Here is a 23595-nt window from a genome sequence, read left to right as displayed (position 1 = left end):
GGAATTGAAGAAGCAGGTTAAGTTCTGTCTAATTTGCTTCTTTCAGACTTTTGTGAAAGGCTAGATTTGATGGCTGAAACAAGAATGGTTGTCCATTGCTTTCAGACTGTTTGTCTCCATCAAGTCAATCCTTAGATACAAGCACACATGTGCATAATGACACAGTAACATCAAAACAATTATATTACTTCAGAGTACACTTTTAGGCAACTCTTCTTTCTCCTGTTTGTTTTCCCTTTTCTTAATAGACCACTTAAATAGAATTCATCCATGTGGACAAGACTTAGGGCTTTTCATTCTTGAACTAATTACAACAGAAATCTCCCACAAATACCCCCATTTCCTACATCACGTACTGGCTCATTGTTAGTACAATGTCTGTTTCCAGAGCCCTGTACTTAACATTTTATTTATTTATTTATTTATTTATTTATTTATTTATTTATTTATTTATGTTTAAAGTTCAATTTTACTGTAAAAGTGATGTGCATAGAGAGGGGTACAGTTATATCAGCACATTACTTTTTGAACAGTGTTACATCTCCCTCACTTTCTCCAACTTTTCCCCTTCCCAACCTCCTGTCACCCTAGTTGTAAAGTTCATTGGCAACATATCGTCTAGTGAATATCACTGTTGAGTTGGTCCACTCTTTTTCCCACCATTTCTTTTTTTTTTTAATTAATTGAACATAAATTGTTTTACAAGGTGTTGTGCAAAGAGGGTGCAGTTACATAGTAGGGCAGTGTGTACATTTCTTGTGATATCTTACAACCTGTTTTTCTATCCCTTGTCTAGGTCAGGTAGACATATATGCAATATACAATGTATCAAGAACATATACAGTATTCACAGACTTGGTCTCTACTGACTCTCCGTCTCCCTTTCTTAACAGTCATGTATCAGGGAGATCATTCCCCTTTGTTTTCTGTGTTCTAGGCTTGTCTCACTCAACATTATTTGTTCGAGTTCTGACCATTTCCCTGCGAATAACAATATTTCACCATTCCTAATAGCTATGTAGTATTCCATTGTGTATAAGTACCATATTTTTTGGTTCCATTCGTCTGTGGAGGGGCATCTGCGTTGTTTCCATATTTTGGCTATTGTGAATTGTGCCGCGATAAACATGGAAGTACAAATGTCTTTTTGATATCTTGGGTTTTGCTGTTTAGGATAGATGCCTAGGAGTCATATGTCTGGGTTATAGGGTAGGTCTATATTGAGCTTTTTGAGAAACCTCCATACTGTTTTCCAAAGTGGTTGTACTAATTTGCACTCCCACCAACAATGGAGAAGGGTTCCTCTTTCCCCACAGCCCCTCCAGCATTTGTTGTTTCCTGAGTTCAGAGTATAGGCCATTCTAACTGGGGTGAGGTGGTATCTCAGGGTTGTTTTTATTTGCATTTCCTTTACTAGCAGGGATGTTGAGCATTTCCTCATGTGTTTCTTTGTTGTCCCACCATTTCTGTGATTTCCCCTTCCCTTCGCTAAATCAGGTAAACTTATATACAAGACCAAGGGTACAGATATACTAAACAGTAACAACAGAAAATAAACTAAAGGATAAAAAAGGAATAACTGCAAACAGTTTAATGAGAAACCCTCTTGTTTCCACTTCTTGATGTTCATTTCAATGAGCATTATTTTAGATGGTTGTATGCACATAGCTATTTGAGCCATTGTGATCCTCTCCTAAGAATACCCTCCTTTGTTCTAAGTGTAGGAATGCTTAGAATGCTCTTTAATTAATCATGCCAAGTGTAATTATTTGCCTTTTACTATCCATTGGATTAACTTGTAGATTTACAGACATATTCTATTATTACAAATGAGGGAGAACATGCAGCCTATGTTTCTTTGGGTCTGCTTTACTTCATTTGATAAAATTTTTGCACTGCTAGGAAAGGTCCTGATCAAGGCATCAAAATTTTGTTGTCAGACAACTGGCAAAAGCCCAAATAGTTCAACTGAAAACAACAAAGTTCAGCAGGACCCAAAATGGATTCAAATGATAGGGAAAAGGAAGAGGAAGACTTTATGTGCACTAATTAGGGAGGTCTCACTTCATACGTGGTGTATATACATCACAATTCATTACCAGAGTTCCGTTTTCTGAATTTCCTACTTCGGGCTATGATAATGAGCTGTTACATGAATAATTTTGCATATTTAATTATGTGAAAGATTTTTCTGCAGAATGTACCTTAGAGTTGTCTATTCATTTGTCTTTACCTTTAATTCATAGAACAAAGGAATTCCAGTTCAACAAATTGGTTTATGAGTACAATTCATCTTATTTGATGATGCTCCTTCAACTGTTCTGCCCCTCTCTCCTGACCCACACCATCTCCTGGTTCAAATTTCACATTTAAAGATGAAATATTGGGACCTATTGACCAAGGTTTGCTCTCTCTATTCATCTGTAACCCCTCCCCTTAACCTCTCTCTCACTTTCAGCAACACATTTCAGATTCCTAGTATTTCATTTTGTTAAACTGTCAGTTAATTGGTTGAGAGTTACCAATTACCACTCACCTCTGCATATACAGCACTTTAGATTATACTATATAAATATGCATATATGTACATTCATAACTATATACACATGTGGTTTCATATATGTTTATGATTTTTTTGCCAGTCCTCGGCCTTGAACTCAGGGCCGGAGCACTCTCCCTTGCTTCTTTTGCTGAAGGCTAGCACTCTACCTTGAGCCACAGTGCCACTTCTGGCTTTTTCTCTATATGGGGTGCTGCGGAATCAAACCCAGGGCTTCATGCATGCTTGGCATGCACTCTACCATCAGGCCACATTCCCAGCCCCTATGTTTATAATTTTGATCTAAATTCTACTAAGGAAAGAAAAACCTTTTGTCTCTGAGTCTGACTTACTTCACTTCACATAATATTTTACAGATCTACTCATTTCCCTGCAACTGATACAAAATTCTGCCTGATGGATGAGTAAATTTCCATTATAGATCACATTTTCTGGATCCTCTGTTTACATGCAGTTGGATATCTCATTATGGTAAAGAGGTGTTGTGTATGGCATATAATCCTAAAATTTATTCTCTACATCTTATTACCCAGACATGCTCAGCCTGTCAGATTAAAATAGCTAACATAAAAATTTATACATAGAATAAAGAAAGTTGATTTTGTTGTATTTACTCTTTTTTGGTTTACTTCTCAATAACATTTTTATTGTTATTTTAAGGCAGTGTACAGAGGAGTTACAGTTACATAAATCAGGCAATGAGTTATTTCTTTGGGGTCAAATTACCCCTTACTTCACTTTTTCCCAGTTTTTACCCTCCCTATATCTTATTCTTAAGGGAGCAGAAATAGAGAAAAATGGAAAATATTGGTGAATGTAACTCCATTATTAACAATATAGGAACATAGAAATGAACTTAAGCAAATTAGACTTAGGCCTAATATTAGATTTCAGTTCTTCAAGTGGCAAAACTACATATACATCATTTTATTCACTTATATCTATGGTTCTCAATTTTACTAATCAAGAAGTATACTAATGAGAAGATATTGGATAGAAGTACCCTGGGTCTTAGCCCCACTGGCCTGTAAGTAAAAATATTATTACACTGGGTTTTAGGCAGAGTTTTTCAATAAGCTGGTTTGAAATCTGCATCTCAGAAAAACACAGAGGAAAAGAGATACAGATATTCTGGTAGTTTTATTTTTACAAAAATACATGTGAGTGTTGGAAATTTATTTGTGTATATATAATTTTATTAACTAACATTTCTACTATGGACCTCCATTCCCTGATGAGCTCATCCCATTGCACAGCATGAAATACCATCTTCCTTTTGAGAGCTCCCAAAGTTATATCTCCAGCTCAGACTTCCCTAAACATCAGACTCATTTGTCCAATTGTGTCTTGACATCTCCATGTACATATTAAACATAGTAAGCTTACCTTTTCTCCTCAAGTCTCCTGCTCTTTCCCACATCAACTTTTTTAGTATTATCTCCACTCCTGTCATCATTTTTCCCACTTACATATCATACCTCATGGTCAGCAAATCAGCTTTCTTTCCCTTTAAGCACACCCAAAACCTGAGTGAATACTTACCTTTGGCCAAATCTATCAGCTTGGACCTAGATCTTGCAGTAGTCTCCTACTTGGAATTTCTGATTCCACCATTGACCTGTTGCAATATAATTCTCAGCCACAGGAAAGAGCCAAAAACCAAAACAACAACAACAACATAAAAACCTCTGCTAGGGCTGGGAATGTGGCTTAAGGGTAGAGTGCTTGCCTAGCATGCATGAAGTCCTGGGTTTGATTCCTGAGTACCTCATAAACAGCAAAGTCCAGAAGTGGTGCTGTGACTCAAGTGGTAGAATGCTAGCCTTGAGCAAAAGTAGCTGAGGGACAGTGCCCAGGCCTTGAGTTCAAGTCCTAGGACTGGCAATCAAAACCCTGCTAGATCTTGCCATTTCTTTTTCTGGTTCTTTTTCTGATTCCAAATCCTGTAATTTCCTTCATTCTTATTCGGGGTAAAGAACAGTCTATCTCCTGCCACTCATGGTCCAGTCAGCAATCTTCAACCAAGCTGATATCCTTGCTCTCTTTAAGCACAACAGACTAGGTACCTGTCAAGCTTTGGTTCTCTACAATGTTCTTCCACAAATTCCACTATTGGCTACCTCCTTCCATTTCCTACTGGTCTTTCATTAGGTGACAGCTCCCTCAGGCCTTCCTCCACCACAGGTGTTCATCTGGATCCAACAAGAAGTCAATACAAGAGAGGTTAAGGGCACAGGAATTTATCAGAAGAGCCTGTGAGGGAACAACAGAAAATAACTGGAAAAGCTAAGTGTATCGTCTCAGTCTGTCCCTGAGGAAAGAAGACAAAGAGGGAAAGATATTGGATAGAAGTGCTCTGGATTGATATATTATCCTAGCCACACTGGCCTGTGTCCTATAGAATACCTAGGTTTTTCTCACATCAACACCAACAGGACAATATTTGTCCTATACTATACCTGGGAGAATCTTTCTCTAGTTCTGATTAGACAAAGTGCTCCTAGTCATTTGCTTTCGATTTAATCTCATATCACAGTGAAGCCTTTCCTGATACCCTATGTGGAGTGATGTTTTTGTGTGAACCTCATTTTTATCTTTATTCCTTTTTCCTTGGAAACACCTCTCACATTTGATAATGTCTTGTATTTCTGTACTTCTCTAACTTTACCTTTCCTTTTCACCTATAAGCTTTATGAAAATACACTAATGGCTCAATTTAACTTACAAACTGGTTAAGTCTGAGTAAGTGTAGATTGGGCAGGCGCTAGCTTAAGAGTGTTACAGGAAAATATACAGCTGTATTACACTTTCACCTTTATAAACCCCAATTTGAGGACTCCTCTGGGGCACGGTGGCACCTCCCGAGTCTGTGCTGTGTCCATGGCCGGTCAGCCCTCTTTTCTGGGCTGTAGTTTCAGCTCCTGAGTCTGTGCTAAGTCTCTGGCCCAGGCAGTTTGATTTTTGCTTCCCCAACAAACCTATCTTTTTGTTTGAGAGTGTCTCTGAGTGGTGAACTCTTTGGGGGGGGGGGCAACCTACCCACCCTCCCAACCAGTGACATTTCCTGGTTCCCTAATCTAGATGGAATCACCTCTACTCCCTACAACAAAAATATTACCATCAAAAAAGGAATAAATTCAAGTAGGTAGGTGACAGTTCAAGCAACCATTCCTCATTCATATTCCATCTGCTATTTCTCCTCATGAGGATAATTTTTCTTGAGTATCTTCTTCATGCACTTTCCCCTTCCTGTCCCCTTCCTGTTGCATAGTTTATATTGTAAATAATGTATGCTGAATGTATTTTTTCACCCTTCCCCCATCCCTTTCCATGCCCCTCTCTTGTCCCCATATTTTAAAAAATATTTCAGCATTTTATGTTTATCCATAGTTTTGTACACTAGGTGTGGGTGAGGGGGCAGAATATATCAGGCCTTGAACTCAGTGTTTCGCAAACTCCCTTGGGTTTCTTGCTCATTAATTAGCAGTGAGCCGCACTTTCAAGCTGAGCATTTTGCTTCTTAATTGGAGATGGCGTCTCTTCGACTTATCCATCTGACAGGCTTTGAACTCAGATCCTCCAGGTCTCAAGGTTCAGAGTATCCAAGATCACAGGTGTAAGACATCAGCTCTAGTCACAGTTTTATATATTTTTTAATGTCAAAATAACTCTATAAATCATGGCTGGGAATATGGCCTAGTGATAAAGTGCTTGCCTCTTATACATGAAGCTCTGGGTACAATTCCTCAGCACCACATATATAGAAAAATCCAGTAGTGGCTCTGTGGCTGAAGTGGTAGAGTGCTAGGCCTGACCAAAAAGAAGCCAGGGACAGTGCTCAGGACCTGAGTTCAAGTCCCAGGACCGGCAAAAAAAAATACTACTCTAAATCATAGCATGGTGTCTTAACTCCTTTCTTTATTATGTAAGATTGGAGCAAGCTATATGCTGTCTATTCTAGCTTACTCATAGCCTTTTGATCAAATATTAAATTGAAAGGTTCCTTCTTTTTAGTATATCAAAGTATAGAGCCACTTCAGTTAATGTATTTGAGCATCCTTCAATAAGAATATATTAATATTTAGAGAATAAGAAAGGATAAAAATAAGCAGAAGATTCACAATAATTACTCTTCTGCTTTCTGCTCATGGCAACATGGTTTGATTTTCTTTGTCTTATATAACAGAAAAGATAGGAAATAGTGCAATTTGTTTTCCAAAGTAATATTTCTACCTCCATAATGAAGTCATTAATATTTTGATGAGGATTGCTTGCATCTGTGAGTTGCTTTAGGAAATACAAACATTCTTATAATAATAATGATTTCTTCAATCAATGAATATGAAATGAAGATTTTCTGTTAAGTCATAAGTTTCTAAGATTTTGCAATTTTCATTGCACATGTCTTTGATTTCCTTAGTTAAATTTATTTCTCAGTATTTTCTTTCTTCCTGTAGCTATTGGGAGTTAGACTCCTCATAATTCCTTCTTTATAATTTTCTCATTATTGTACTTAAAATTGTAATGGTATTTGTTTGTTGATTGTAATGTTATTTTTAATATTTAAGTCGTCTACAGAGGAGTTGTCAGTCAACAAAGTAGTATGTTAACATAATAAATGGTTCCTACAACTTTCTTAACTTCACATATCAAGCCCAATACTTTTGTTTTGGTTATGTTTTAGCCTTTTTTCTTTCAAATAAGGATAATTCTTAATAATTTTGGCTTCTGTTGTCTTTCTCTTCTAGACATATTTTTAAAAAAGTGATCAATACCTACTGCTTTAACCCCTCAAGTTTCATTCACCTTCAAACCCATTCAAATTTGGTTCTACCCTCATTCTACCAATTGATTCAGATTTTCCTCCTAGATTACTAATAGTATTCTTCACAGACTTGACAGGAGATTTTTTTCTGCATTTTTCTCTGTTTTGCTTTCTCACGCTCTCATTCTGTTTTGTCTCTTTTCCATTTCATTACTCTTTTTTCACTTTCTCTTCTGTGTTCTCATTCATGCCGTCTTTTCTTCAGTCTACATATTTCTCTGGGATAATTTTATAAATTCTTAGGGCTTTAATTATCTCTACTTCCAGAGTTACAGCTACCTACATCTTCCTTATGTCACAACCTTATATCCAAATTCAGTGTCTTCTAGTCAGACCCACATCCTCAAATTTAACATGCTCAATAAAGGATGTATCTTACTGCACAAACATATTATGGAATGTCATATTTATTTGATTATCTTATACATGATACCAAGAAATATGATTTTTAGATCACAAATTTCCTAGTCATTCTTAACTGTTTGCCTTACAGGATAAAATGTGAAATTTCTTAATCATGTCTCCATTATAAAGTTCATCCAACTCTAATTATTTGTCCAATCTGCTTCTAGAAGCTTATTGATAGTTCAAGTTTTTAACTCTATCATTGTCCTAATTTTAAATGTTCCTATAGCTCTTCTTCATACCAAATAATAAAACTGACAACTCTGAATTCCTTACTGAAATCACCTCTACACAACTGTGTAACATCATTTCCCACTACTCTAGTAACAGAACACTTCATTTCCTCAAATGAAGAAGCATCTCCACAGATATATTCCTTCTATTCCCTAGAAACATGCATCCATATTCTTAAACTTTCTATTGTCTCATGTCAAAATCTTTGTCTCACAAGTACTTGAAGATTCAGAAAGTTTAAAGTTATTTTATTCGTGTAAACCAATTTGTACATTGGGTTTCATAAACCTATATGGTGCAAGAATTCAGTGCAAAAATTTAGGATAAACCAGAATATGTTTTTATTTCAATACTATTACATAAATCTTCCCAATAATGGAGTTGTTAAAATAACAAATTAACTTCAATGGATAAGGTATTCAGTTACTGACTAGTTCTGGCGCCAGTAGAACTGAGGTCCAGAAAAGAGAGGGTAGATTAAAGACTGGCAAGTGGTACAAAATCTGTCAATAAAAATAGAAATCAGAGCCTCTCTTCCTGAGAAAAATCTCAGTGAAATGCACAATAACACGACAAAAATTACTGCAATTCTGTCTCTCTGGGTAGAATAGAAATTTAATAATATCATCGGCCTGTGAACTCTATACAGGCAGATGGGATTTTAGACACACCACATTACATTTTCAGGCTTGGAGGATCTAGAACGTTTGATTCTCATGTAACAATGAAGAGCACAACAGTGGCAAAAAGAAAAAAAGCCACTAGACTTAGCCAGAGTGTGGGCCTGTACACATTGCAACCAGGAATACACATTTTGACTTAGACCCTGTTAAAATAAACCCTTGGTGTTGATCAGATGCCCAACCCTTCCCTCACCTCTAAATTGAAAGGTAAATTGTAACTGAGCAGCAACCATCGGGGCCATGTGATGAAAAAGTTGATAGGGTGTTGAGGAAATCTTTGTCTACTTCCCAGAGCTCTGGAAAATACTGTCCCTTCCTGTCTCTTAGTTGCCTTGTCCTCAGTTCATGCTAACTACTACAGCTGCCTTATAATCACGATACAAGAGAATTTGGCAACCAAGCTTACACAGGGAGAAGGCAAGAAAGAAAGATTTCAACAATCAGGCTTCCTCATAATTTTGAGGAGTCATTATCAACTCCGGAGATAGCTCCCTAATTAAGTGAGATGATGCATACCTTGTTATTAGTAAAACTCCTTTCATTGCGGATTTTTGCCTTATGAAGGTATAGGGACACTAGTTACATTATTATTACAATGAAAACTCATAAAAGTAAATGTTGTTGTTTGAAAACCAGCATGTTCATCCTCTTCTGTTGACTTGCCAAAATTTCTCTTCCAATTGCACATCCTTTTAAGCAATTACATATAAAGCTGATACAATAGGATCTTAAGTGCATGACCCAAGGGAGGTCAAAGTTAAGTAGTATATATTTTTAAAAGAACTAAGAAAACAGTGTGCTGATGATAGTATACATTGGCCGTGAGATTTTATAGATAAAAAATGAGCTCAGAGATGTAGACTTCAGATAGATGAAATGACTCCATGTCTGAAATCTCCGCTACTAGGGAGGTGAGGATCAGGAGAATCAGATTTAAAGGTAGCTAGGCCAAAACACTGAAACAACCACATGTCAACAATAAAAGGCAGATAGGAGGTCCATACCTGTCTTTGTAGCTATCGAGAAGGTATGGGGTAAAGGACTGTGATCAGACAGTTTCAAATGTAAGGCAGTGAGAACATTTCTTATCAAACTTGTTACTTCTTCCCTCATTTATCTCCAACCTTCCCCCTCCCCAGTTTCTCCCCCTGCCCCTGCATGGTTTACAGCATATTGTCTTATTAGTATTGCTGTTTCATTGGTTCTCCTTTTACCCATTGTCTCTCCATTTTGTTGTCTCCTTCCCTTCCCTAGTTCTGATAAACGTATGCACAATACCCAGGGTATCAAAGTCAGTTACAGTGACATCAGGGGCAAAAACATCGGGAAGATAGACAAAACAAAAAGGCATAAATTCACATGGTTTGTTGGAAATAACAATGATAAACCACTTATTTCCATAACTTGGAGTTCATTTCGCTTAGCATCATCTTATGTGTTTATATGTATATATAGATATTGAGCTATTGTGATCTTCTGCTTGGACATCCTAGACATGTACTAATAATTACCAATTAGGAAAACCATAGAGTCTATGATTTTGGGGGTCTGTCTTACCTCACTTAGTGTAATCTTTTCCAAGTCCTTCCATTTCTTTACAAATGGGGAAATGTCATTCTTTCTGATAGACACGTTGAATTCCGTTGTGTATATGTACCCAAATTTCTTGATCCTTCCATCTGGGTTGGGCATCTGGGTTGGTTCCATATTTTAGTGGTAATAAATTGTGCTGTGGTGAACATAGTTGTGCTGATAGCTTTATTGTAGTTTTGGTTGTTAAGTTTTGGGTAAATACCCAAATGCAGCGTTCCTGGGTCACAGGGGAACTCTATGTTTAGCCTTATGAGGAACCTTTGCATTGCTTTCCATAGTGGTTGAACAAGTTTACACTCCGCACCAACACTGTAGTAGCATTCCCTTTTGGCCACATCCCTTTCACCATCCGATGTTATTAGTTTCCTTCTTATTATTATTTATTGTCAAAGTGAAGTTCAGAGTGGTTTCAGTTTCATATGTAAGGCAGTGAGTACCTTTCTTATCCAACTTGTGACCTCCTCTGTCATTTCCCCCCTGCTCCCCCATGTCCATATCCCTGCCATGAGTTGTATAGTTGGTTTATACCATATGGTTTTCTAAGTATTGCTGGTGCATTGTTTCACCCCTTGTATCAGTGTAACTGATTTTAGTACCCTGGGTATAGTATATATGTGTATTGGAACTAGTGAAGGGAAAGAGAATACCAAAATGAAGAGACAAAGTATAAAGAAGCATTGAGATTTTTTTAATTGAACAAATCTGTATTTACTTTCTTTTCCTTCATTTTGAAGTAGTTTTCCTCTTACATATGTCATTCCAGGTGGTTACTTAGGATTAACCTATGTACCCCAGTAAAGATGCAGCTTATCTCTGAAAATGCAAACCTTGCAGGCCCTGTGGATATCAAATGCCTTCACTGATGTTTCCAGATTAAAACATTGGATGACATGTATTAAATGTTGTGTAACAAAATCTTAGGCCTAACGTCTTTATTCTCACATGTTTTCTTAAGAGTTTCTGTAATATGAAATGATGACTCAAATTGGATTTTGGATTTACTTCCTGGCTAAAATAATTTAACTTACCATTTTCTTCTCTATGTAAAGGAAAACACAATAAATCTCAGTGTTCAGTAGATTTATTATAAGTAGTTAAAATAATGCCTGAACAATACCTGACCAAAGGTTGGAGTATTATCCCCAATGAATTCAATACCCAATGCCATAATCCCAAATGTTGAACTATAAATCAGTCAAGTATATCACACGAAATGCAAACAATAGACCAGTATCTCTCAAGTGCAAAAGTGAAAATATTCTCAAGAAAACATCACCAAATAAGATGGAGAGAAGAAGAGTAAGTAAATGCACTTATTACATTCCATATACATTATGTAAATATGGAACCATGTAACTAGAGGTGGGAATTGGAGGGGGAAATTTAAAGGGAAGAACAATGGAAGCCGCAACACGTATTAACCATTGTTCTTATTACTTATGGAATTGAAACTTCTTTGTACAACTAGTTAATAGTAATAATAAACATTAACAGAAAATAATATATTAAAATGATTACACATCACAACCAAGTTTGGTTTGTCTCAGGTTTGAAAAGATCAGTTCATGAATCATATCAGCATATATAAAATAAAAAATATAATAAAAAGATTCAGAAAACAAAAATAACACAGGAAGATGTAGCAATCATTCGTGATAAAAAGTTCCAGCAAATTACAGAGTGGAATGTAATCAATTTTACAAAAAAAAAAGTACCCACACGAAGTCTAGAGCAAATAGCCAAGACTACATGATGATTGTGAAATTAGCAATGCTCCTAATACTCCTACTTCATAAGCTCTGATTCCTAAATAGTGCATTATCTTAGGATTTCATAGGTCAGATGGAAATACTAGCAAAACCAAACGCTAGCAAGAACACAGAACAGGAACTTTCAGTTATTACTGGTGTGAATGGAAAATGGTAGAGCCATTAGAAGACAGTTAAGTACTTTCTGTATGGATATACTGTTAACATATAGTTTAGCAGCCACATGTTTATATTTGTAAGTCTTTAAGTAATTGTACATAGAGGTTTCAACTCAGCAGTTCAGTTTGTGAGTACAACACATCTTGACAAGTGTCACCCCTATATTATACTGCCCTGTCTCTCCTAAATCCACCCATCCCTTCAGTTTACCTGGTTACATTTTCATATACGTACATTGAATATTACAACTATCTCTCCCTCACCCTTCCCTCTCTATTTGTCTTTAACCCTCACCTGAATGTCTCCTCTCCCACCTGACATCGTGTGCTCCAGCTTCCTGATTTTCATTTTGTTAAATTGCAATGTAGCTACTCAGAGATTATTTTATGGAATCTTCCTCTGCATTTACCACATGTTAACTAATATGCACATATATGACCCAGTAAACATTTATGTATGTATTTATCATGGAATGATTTTATGGGACTTTCTTACATGATTATGAACTTGGGTGGATAGAATATTCTGGCTTGGCAATTGTTAACTTTTCTGTGTTTGAATTACATCATAAAATCAAGCCCCCCTTGCTTTTATTTTTTCTATTGAAAAAATCTGCTTTTATTTTGATAGCTATAAGTGAGTAGTCTTCTTCCATATACAGCATTGAATAACTTTATTATATAAGATTAATATTATAAATATAATATATGGTGGAGAAGTTCTTTTCTGATCTGCTCTGTTGTTGTTCTAAATGTCACTTGTACTTATAAGCTATTATTAGCAAGACTTTTGAATTTTTTTGCTATTACTCTGTTAAATATATTTCCTATGTCTTTAGCTATCTGTACTTCAACTTCCTCAGTATTCATCATTTGTAATGTTTTGCTTTTGAGTCTTGAGGTTCTTGCAAACTCCTGTCATAATTCTTGGATTTATTTTACTTGTGTACTTAATCTCTAGTTGTGCTTTCTACTAATTTTTTAATCTCTCAGCCTCCAGGTTGATCATTTTTTGAGGTTTTCTCTCTCTGTATTAAGGTCCTTTGTTCAAGTCTTGCATTATCTTCCTTAATTCATTAATTATCTATGCCTTCTTAGGTCCCTTTTGATGACATAGCTTTATTTTCATTAAAGTCATTTGAATTCACTTCATCCATTAAATTTTAAATTTCTCTGCTAGTTTTCTCACTGTATTGAACTAATTTGTTATAGATGTCCTCCTTTATTTCATTGAATGTTTTTCTCAATAGTTCTTTGAGCCAGGTGTAAAAGGTCCCTTACTACCTATTGTTCTGCTTTGTTGTATGATTGTTGTCCTCTGAGGGGTGCGTTCATTTTCAATATTATTTTAATTATACATAATAATTTGCATATATTATTATATTTCTTCCACTTCTGTATTAAGCTTCACTCATTTGAAAACCCTTTTTCTTTTTTTTTTTTTTTTTTTTTTTTTTTTTTGGCCAGTCCTGGGCCTTGGACTCAGGGCCTGAGCACTGTCCCTGGCTTCTTCCCGCTCAAGGCTAGCACTCTGCCACTTGAGCCACAGCGCCGCTTCTGGCCGTTTTCTGTATATGTGGTGCTGGGGAATCGAACCTAGGGCCTCGTGTATCCGAGGCAGGCACTCTTGCCACTAGGCCACATCCCCAGCCCTGAACACCCTTTTTCTATCGGTCTTTCCAGTCTTAAAGTCTTCCTAGTGGGCTGCTCACTGTATCTCAGTGGACTAGAGTCTAGGTGATTCAGTCAGCTATTTCCTACCACTGGTATGGGCATATTTCTCAACTCTACTATCTTTACAAATAAAGATGCAGTTAAATCTTTACACACACCTGTTACCATTGACAGTTATGTGCATATATTCAGTTATGAGATATGCACAGGAGCTAGCTTTTTGTATATTAACTTCGCAATTAAAGCTAAGCTATACCAGGCAGGCAGGATGAAGGCAAAGGTGTGGAATAAGGAAAATGGTAAAACAGAAATATTGTGAGTTCACTGGATAGTCTCAGTGCAGGTATAAATACATTGTGAGGGGAGTGGTGATTATAAGATATGAGGTATTAAGTAGAAAAGGTGAGGGTGCTAGGGTAAGAGAAATGTGAGGTGAGTAAGTTATGAAAAAGAGCAATGAGGGAAGCAAAAGAATGAAAGCAAAAGATAAAAGCAAGTAGGAACAAGCAAAAATCAAGCAATCAATTCCAATAAATCATATATATGTATATATACATATATACATATATATATATATATATATATATATATATATATATATGAACTAGCTGTCAACCTCAGAACAAAATGAAAACTCAAAACAGACCAAACTAAAAAAATGGCATCCACACCCATAGACTCTTTGGACAGTTGGTATTCTGTCTTTGTTGGAGTTATAAATTGTTACCCACTAAGTTTTCTCTTCGAGATGATCTGTACTCTCAGTGTCATTCCCATTCCAGGAGGAAAGTGAGCTGTACCTCTCCAGGGATCGCCCTCTGGGTATGCTGGATGTCCTGGCAGAGACCCAGGATAAAGTGCAGTACAGAAAGTCTCTAAGGCCGCTGTTTGTGTGCAGAAGAAAATAGTACTTCTGTCTTTTTGTTGTTGGTTAGTTTGTTTCCAATCAGCTGCACAATGTTAAGGCCTGCCTAAGTTGACCTTTCCCCTCAGGGTTAAGTGCCTGAAATTGCCCAATGTACTTGTCCCCTAGGACACTCTTGGGAAGTGTGGGCAGGATCCCTGGGGGTGAGATACAACTACAGTGGGCAGTGATGGCCACAGAGACCCACTTGTGCAATGTGCACTGCTTCCCTAGGAAGTGGGTTATAACCACACCAGGCAGTGACGGGCACTGGGACCCACTTGAAGCTCTGCGACCTGGCATGGAATGGTCAGCTGCCTTTACTTCTTGCTCAGGAGTTTGGGAGCTAGTCACTGTGAATGGCAGCAGGGGCTCTTTCCTGAATTTCTCTGGTGGTACTCCATGGAATGGAACAGCTCTTGTGGCCAGTGTGGAGTTTCTCTTTTCTGTTTCTCTGGTGTACTAAGAAATTGATTCTCTCTGCATGTACCATTGTGTGGGCACTGTTTTTTGGTTTTATTTTATTTTGTTTTTCTAATCCTTTAAAACTTCAAAGTCCATCATTTAGTTTAGTTAGTTTTGATGGTAAGGTCTTATTCGTAAATTTAGAGAAAACAAAGAGCCAAGTATTGGTTAGGTTCCTCGGTGGATAAAGCACGAATCTAATTTTGGCAGCACCATTTGGCGGTTTTAGTTCCACCTTTCTCTTATTCTTAGTCATCCCTATTTCTCTTTCCCTCTCTTCCTCTCCCTTGCCCTCTCCCTCTCCTTCTCAATCTCCCTCTCCCTCTCCCTCTCTCCCTCCCTCTCCCCCTCTTTCTACCCCTCTCCCTCCCCCTTTATGTCACACACAAATATACCATGCTTGTTTCTTAAACCTATTGCTCAAATATTTTAAATTTGAAAATGACTTTTTTTACTTATTTTATTTCCTTGTATTTGGGATTGGTTCCTGCACTCTTTGTATGCTAGGTAGGATTTCATACACTTGAAACCCAGTTCAGACTATTTTGTTTAGCTCCTTTTTCAGATATGCTCAGGAAAAATCCCTTTAGCTGGGATTTCACATAAGATACACTATGATTGAATTGTTGATAAGGTCCTGCTTTTGCAGGGCCTGATATGAACCACATTCTTCTGGATATTGTCATTTTGCCTAGTTAATATTATAGTTAGCACTGTGCAAAGCTACTTAGCCCTTTTGTAAAAGACTTGAATTTAAAAGGGCAAAGCTTTAAAGTTCTTCAGATAGTAAATTAAAAACTTTAAGAAAATGTCACACTTAACTTGGACAAGCTTGGTATAAGTTCAACCATAAGCATTTACCTGGGAATGTACTATGTTGTTAACATCAGTGCTTCGGCTCTGAAATGCTTAACTTTTAGACTAGAAGATTCTTCTAATAGTTGCATGCCACAGAAACTGCATAATTCAACTATCCTTTGCAAATCAAATCTGGGGGTCAACACAAGACTTGTAGGTATTGTGACTATATTAAAGTGTTTACTGTAGTATTAAATCCTAATTCTAAAGTCCTGATCACATTGAGATGACATTGTCGTTTTCCATTACTCCTTACTGAGAGATAATCTCAGTATTTCTGCTCCTTGGCCCTGTGGATTCTGTAGTGCACTCTGAACACACAGTCTGGCTCACAGTGTCCTTCCATTAACACCTAACTTCTACAGTCAGAACTGTGGTGCCCAGGAAATAGCGCTGTTGAACAAATGTATCTTTCAAGCTTAGACTCAGGTAGACTTTCAGGACCTTCTTTGGACCTTAGATTTCGCTCATACTTGTAGTAAACATAAACATATAAAATTGTCAAATACTCTTAAAATTGTGGGGAGAATGCATACCCTGAAAACAGAAATTGTTGTTAGAGATTCCTGCCACACCTGCTTCATTAGACTTTGCTCAGCATGTGCTGGGGTGCAGTGGACCCCATTGGGGGTGACTTTGTTTCTTGCCTATTTGGTTTGGTTTTTGGAATTTCTCAAGACGATGAAGGGTTTTCATGTGAAAATCTATAGACATGTAGAGTCATTTCACACGGGGGTCCTCTCCATTATAGGGTCTCTCCTTTCTTCGCCCCCTCTTTTTCAAATAATGCTAAGGAGTTTTATTCCATAGTGGGAGAAAGAAAGATTGGCTGAGAAAGAAAAAGAGTGATTCAAATTTGTCAAATTTTCAACGTTATTAAAAACATTTTATTTATTGTTGCATTTCTTGCTTTCTACACTCAGGAGCCAAACTGTGGCCCTTTATGTTACAAGCAGTAAGACATCCTACTGCTGCTAAAAACCCAGTATCTTTGGAAATGCTGACTCATGACTTTATTTTAGTGCCGAGTCTGTTCTTTTGTGTTCTATTATTTCATGTCACTTCTACATCTTTCCTGTAGGTCCTTCCCTCTGCTTCTCCATTTTTCACTGTGCCTCAGAGAATGGTGCCTGGTGCTCTGCCCTGAGATGCCTCGAAAAAGACAGATTCTCAAGGGGATGGCCTCCCTTCAACTGATCCTGGTGCAAAAAGAAGATCAGAGCTGATCTGGACAAGTTCTGGCCTTCGATGTCATCTCCATCAGTATTTCAGGCACAAAAATATATGCGCCCTACCGATCTCAGGATTGCCCTGCTACTGTAAACTCTCAGCAGGCCAGTGAGCCAGTTTGTGCAAAGGTTATGAAAAAATGTGGCCCACTGGTCCATAGCCAGAGTGTGTGGATAGGGGAAAGATCCCCAGTGCCTCCTAAGAGTCAATGTGAACACTGCTCAACAACTTCTTCCTTGAGCAGGAGTGGATCAAGTCAGTCTCAGGTCTTGCCCGATGACACAGTGAGTGTATGTGTTATACCAGGGGTCAGATTTTGCAGGGATACTTTAAAAAGGGAAAGTGGGAAGGGATGGTAGGCACAAGGTGGCAGGGAGAGAATGAAGGGCCAGGGGTGATGAGAGATGTGGGACAGACTCTGGGGAATGGCAGAGCCTTGGACTCATTTCTGTACCCTTGAGCAGTGGTGCATTTAGATGACCAAGATGTCTAGCTGGTCATCCATAGCATGCCGGTAGAAAAAAGGCATGCACTGGCTGCTCAAGCAAGCTGCATCCTCCTCCTCCTGCTGCATTTGCTTGAAGTCAGGCAGCTCTGGCTCTATCCGCTGCACGGTGGGGTTCTCCAGGGGCAAAGCCAGCCATGCCCCTTGTCCTGTGGGCTCCTCATCACTGTTCAGGTCTATGTCTTCAAATTCATCCTCACAGGCTGACTCCGATTTTGGGGGGCCTGAGGTGGGCTTTGCAGGTGGGCTCTGAGAGGCTGCCTGAAACTGCAGCTGGAAAAGTAGATCCTGCAGCTCCAGCGCCATCCTTTGTGTGTCCTGGTCCAGCTGGGCGATGCATTCCTTCTTCTCCCGCTGTAGCTTCTCCAGCAGCACCAAGTGATTTCCATAGAAAGCAGTGTCATCCCTGATGCTGTCCACCTCTCCCCTGAGCTGCATGCAGAGTAGTTCAAGGTCCTCTACTCGCTCCTTCAAAAATGTTTTAACCTGAAGGTCTTCCTTGAAGAGTCTCGTCAGGTTTTCAATGTGCCTAGTGATGCCTTGCATCTCCTGAGAAATGCAATCTCTGCTACTCTGTGTGGCCAGGGCCTCCTGCTCGGGCCTCCTGTTGTTCTCGGCTGCCAGTTGAGCCAGGTACTGGCAGCGCAGTTTCTGCTGTCTCAGTTGCTGGCCCAGCCGGGCCTTCTCTGCATCAACCGAGGTTTGAGCCTCAAAGAGAAAGGCAATCAAGTCTTCTGGGCTCTGAACATTCTCTGGGATGGGGAGGTGGAGCCTAGCAGCCTCCTCATCCTTTTTCTCTTCCATTTCACTTCCTCCAGGGACAGCCAGGAGGCTCATCTGAGCCTGCAGCTGCTGGTTCTGCTGCCTGGTGGCTAGGAGCTGCTCCTGGGTCTGCTGCAAATTCTCCTGGACTGTCTGCAGTTCCCTGCTGCCCTGCAGCACCTTCTGCTGCAGCTGCTCCAGCTGCTTTGCCAGTTGCTTCTTTGTGTTCTCCTCTGCCTGCAAGGTGCTGGCCAGCTCCATGTTGTCACCACTGAGCCTCACAAAGCCACCTTGCAGTTCAGCCAGCTGGTTCTGGAGGTGCTGGTTCAATTCCCGAGCACCACTGATCATGCTTTGGTTCTGGGTCAGGGTGTCTAATGTTTGATGGAGGCGATCTTCTGCCTGCACAGCACACATATTAGAGGCCTGCTCTAGGGCATGCAGCTGCTCCTCTAGCAGGAGGTTTTGTTGACTTAAGGTGTTATTGACTTGCAGCTGTGTTTGCAGCTGTGTAGCCATGTTCTCCAGCTCCTCCTTCAGTGCCCCTACTTGGCTCTTGTCTTTAGTGGCCTGTGCTAAGGCCTGAGGACTGACTGTGTGTTCACACAGCCCTGAGCACTGTAGCTGGAGTATGTTGGATGTCACTAGCTTCTTTTGGAGCTCTTCCCTTCCGTGTTCCACGGTTGCTTTCTCAAGCAGTGCCATTTGGAGACACTCTTCCAGGGTGGATTTGTACTCCAGGAGTTCTTCCATGCTTTTATTGGTCTTCTCCAGCTCTACCGTTAGGCTGTCTTTCTCTCTTGTCAGCTCCCTAGTATGTTCCTTTTCCTCCTTCTGCTGGCTGGAGATGGCAGAAAGTACAGCCTCCAGCTCCGACACTCGCCGTTGGGAAGACTGCAGGTGGCTGGAAAGACCCCGCATCTCTTCTGCCTTATGAGTGGCGGCCTGCTGCATGGTGGTCAGCTGTGTGTATAGATCGTTCTTTTGTGATACTAGAATTTCGATGGTTTGCTTGTGGAGCTGCAGATCTTTCCTCAGCTCATCGTTTTCTTTCAATAAGTTTTGATGGTACGCCTTCTCTTGGTGTAATTCATTCACATCATCTCTGCTGTTTTTTTCCAGTACCTTCACCTTCTTGGCGAGTTTGATGTTTGTTTGACAGCAGGCGTCTAGGGCTTCTGCCAGCCCTTCATATAGCTCCTCGAGATCCTGCATTTGTTCAGAACAGGGGAGAGTCTCCCTGTCTGGGGTCAGTGTGGTGTCAGACACGAAGCTAGTGAGCTTTTCAGAAAGGTGTTTCAGGCTCTCGAGTTCGGCCATGGTGTTCAGGCTGATGTCAGCATCCTGGTCTTTCATTGTTGCTGTGTCCATTACAACAGCAGGGGTTTGAGGGGTGTGAAAGGGCACTGAGAGGGAGCAGAGAGTCTGTGGGTGCAGGAAGAGCCTTGTGGGCTTTGGGGGCCTATTCAGGTGACTTACCCACAGTGGTGGTGTCAGATTCACTGTGGCTTTTAGGTTGTTTCTTCTTTTCTCCTGCTGGACCCTGGAGGCTGCTTGTTTTGTGCTATTGCCTGAGATTTTTCTTGGCGGCAGCCAACTGCTGTTGTCTCTGGTTTTCGACAGGGTAGGGGTGAGATGGGGAAGTGTGGGGCACTTTACAAGGATTCTAGCAAGTTCTGTCTCAGATCAATCACCAGGTACTACCACCTCCAACAACTCCTCACTGTGGTGTGAGCCAGAGAGAGAATTCCATGGCAATACTAGGCAGCATGGAATGTGGGCGTGGCCAATATCTCTCACCCCATTGGTCAGTGAGAACAAGGCTAGGCAGGGGCGTGGCCTGCTTTCTGGATCCTTGAACTAGTGGAATCCCACTGAGGGCTATGGGCAAGTCTTATCCAAACTTACTTCCTTATGTACTTGGGGGGCATGGGTCTGGGCAGTAATTAATGCAGCTTTACATTCAGTGTGCGATTCTCCATCACAGAAATGTAGCTTGGTGGACATGAGAGTCTGCTTTCCAGCCTGTGTTCTTCTCCCTTCTGTGACACTGACCTCTCCCTTAGTCCTAGAGGCCTTTCTACCTGGTCTGAGCGTGCAGGTGTGGAAGGAACAGGATGGTACAGTCTGCCAGTTTGCACTCACTTTTCTGATACATCACAACACTTCTCTGTGTGTTCATCTATTAGAAATCACCTGCAAGGTACTTTTAATCCAACTCCACAGAATCCTTTTTCACAATGTCTCCACTTCCTCCAGGATCTCTGATCCTGTCAGGTTACAGCATGATATCCTGTCCTGGCTGCATTTGGTCCAGTGTCTGTGCTCCCATTCTTCATCTTCTTGTACTCTGCCAAGCCCATCGCAGAAATTGCTGCATCCTCCGGGTGCCCTGTTCCTCTCACACCTGCTTTCCATCCAATTAGCCTTTCAGACTGACCAAGTTGTCCTTGGCCTTCTGAGCCCCTGTGAAATGGGCTGTGTTCCCCTCTCTACTTCTTAACCAACTTAGGCCTGGTCAAAACAGTGCAGTTTTGAGAAATTCCAGGTCATCTGGTTTAACCTTTGATCCCCATTGGCCCTTCTTCTTGCCACGCAGTCCTCAAAGTGTTTGCTAGTCCTCAAGCTTCTGCTTTCTCTGATCTTTCCACCTGAGTATTTCCCAGTCATTCCTCTCTCATTTTATTAATTTGTGGTATTGCCATCCTTTTGCTGGTTAGTTTGACCAAGGGATTGTCCATTTTCTTGTGTTTTCAAAGAACTAAGGTTGTTTAGTTGATTCTTTTTTACAAAATTCACCTCATATTATTTCCTTCCTCTTGCTAACTATGAGTGTGGGTTATTTTACTAAATGTCAGTTTTGTTGCTTGGATTGTTTCTTACCTTTTTTAGTGCTTTTTCAGACTACCATGTCAATTTTCTTTGCCTTTGTTCCTTCCCATGTTTGTTGTTCCTTCTTTCCTTCTTTCCATTCTTCCTCCCTTTCTTTTTTTCCTTCTTTCTTTTTCTTTTTAACTTTCCTTTGTTTATGCTTTGTGTACTTGCATTTTTATGTGGGCTGGTACTATAGCTTGAATTCAGGGCCAGGCCATAGGCTTAGCTTTCTTTCTCATGCCTAGTGTGCTACCATTTATCTGTGCCATACCCCAGACTGCATTTTGCTGTGTAATTGCAGGTAATGTCTTGTGAATGTTTTGGCTTGTCCTAGCGTTTGCTACTTCTGTTTCTCAATCTTTTGAAGTTTTTGGGGTTACAAATATGAATTATTACTGCTTACTTTTTCTTATTTCTTGACATTAAAGTTGTGTATGTTTTCATGTCCCATTTCATGTTCCCAACCTTGTCTCTATTGGGATATTTTCAAATCCAAATAAGCTATGCATATCCTGCAATATTTAGTACTACTTTCCATACATTTACCTGTATGTATTTTTACTTTTGTGGAATTTAACATTAGTTTTTATTTCTTATACTCAGTCTACTGTACAATAGAACATCAGAAATACTCTCCTATTCCCATGTCTCACTATGTTTTGGTATCCTTTATTTTGATCCCATTTGTTTTGTTTTGTTTTGTTTTTTTTGTTCTGTCTTAGTGTCTTCTTACTATTATTCTATGTTCTACTTCTGCAGGAATGTTTTTGAGCTTCTTTTATCACTTAGTAAAAAACTGTAAAATGTTGTCTCCATTTCAGTGTATGGATATATTAGATAGATTCAAAACCTTGACAGTTTAGTATTTAAAATTATTTAATTGTCCTTCAAAAAATTCTGGGAAAACTAAAATATTGTTGAACTGCTTTATCCCTTTGTGAATAACATTCCATTTATTCAAAGGGTGAATGAGAGTAAAATGGGGGATTTATACCCTAGACCCAAACTTCAGGAATTCCACTTGTCAGGCCCAGCCTGAGACATGGTGAAAGGAGTAAAAAATACCGATTACTACAGGCAGCCACAAAACACAACACTTCAACACATTTTCAGCCATCTTTTGAGGTATAGACATTTGCTTTGAGTTAAATAAGAAGAATTAGGCAGAGAAAAGTATGCATGTTTAAAAGAGTCTGAATTCATAGACAAATTCAAATGTGGGTAGAGGTGCCATCAGAGGTCATGTCAAATATTATTATACTTCTTCAGAATGTCAAACTACTGCAAGATCTTTAAAGCTACATAAGACAAATGAAAAACAAAATATTTGGAGGCCAACTTATTTGATAAATAAGCATATGTTAGAGCAATTTGTCATGTATTTGGTTACAAATGTTCATTGGGGAAGATCAAAACAGTAATGAGATAACTTTAGAATAGTTGTGGTTAAAACAGTGAAGTAACTGTTTAGAAATTTAAAGGTAAATATAGCATTTCAGAATAAATATTATGCTAGACAAAATTATATCAGCACTCTTAGGCTCTCTTTGTTACAGTTATGATGACATGAACACAGGCCTACATAGGACTTCCATCGCTGACAGCTTTGTAGTAAGAAGATACCAACTGCATAAAAATTCTGCCTGAGCTTTGTATTACAGAAAGTTTACATTCCTGGGACAATATGGACCCTCAATATGTAGAGGAACCAGTACCAACATTACAGCAACTCTGATGTCACATGTGCACATTAATTTTATTTTTATTTTTAAAGCAAAGCATACAGTGTTTGGCTTGGTAAGGTCATAGGTGTACAAAATACTGTCAAAATTCTTACCACTGACTGACAAAAGTGAAAATTTCAGTCTCTTACAAGTTAAGGAGACAGTGCCAAAGATCAAATAGTCCTGTTCTTAATGTACAAGTGCCTTTCATCAATATATTTCCTTTGTTTAGCTTAAACATGTAGATGTAGGCCAGGCTTTATACAGCAGGATTGTCCAAATGCTAGTTTGTTCCAACTACATAAACCTGATTAGTAACAGGTAGAATATTAAATATTTGTGGCCATCTTTAGATGTGAAAGTCAGGTCTGA

The 23595-nt window shown here is 39.1% G+C and overlaps 1 protein-coding gene across 1 annotated transcript; it reads right to left on the bottom strand.

Moving 5' to 3' along the window:
- Positions 1-17830: 17830 nt before the first annotated feature.
- LOC125360618 (golgin subfamily A member 2-like) lies at positions 17831-20988 on the bottom strand. Its single transcript, XM_048358658.1, has 2 exons — positions 20908-20988; positions 17831-20278 (listed from the first exon to the last, which is right to left on the bottom strand). Exons 1-2 carry the CDS (start codon positions 20986-20988, stop codon positions 17831-17833), a joined length of 2529 nt encoding a protein of 842 aa, XP_048214615.1.
- Between the last annotated feature and the right edge of the window lie 2607 nt (positions 20989-23595).

Source organism: Perognathus longimembris, chromosome 12 (assembly GCF_023159225.1).
Source record: "Perognathus longimembris pacificus isolate PPM17 chromosome 12, ASM2315922v1, whole genome shotgun sequence".
NCBI lineage: Eukaryota > Metazoa > Chordata > Mammalia > Rodentia > Heteromyidae > Perognathus > Perognathus longimembris.
This window is presented reverse-complemented; position numbering and strand designations above follow the sequence as displayed.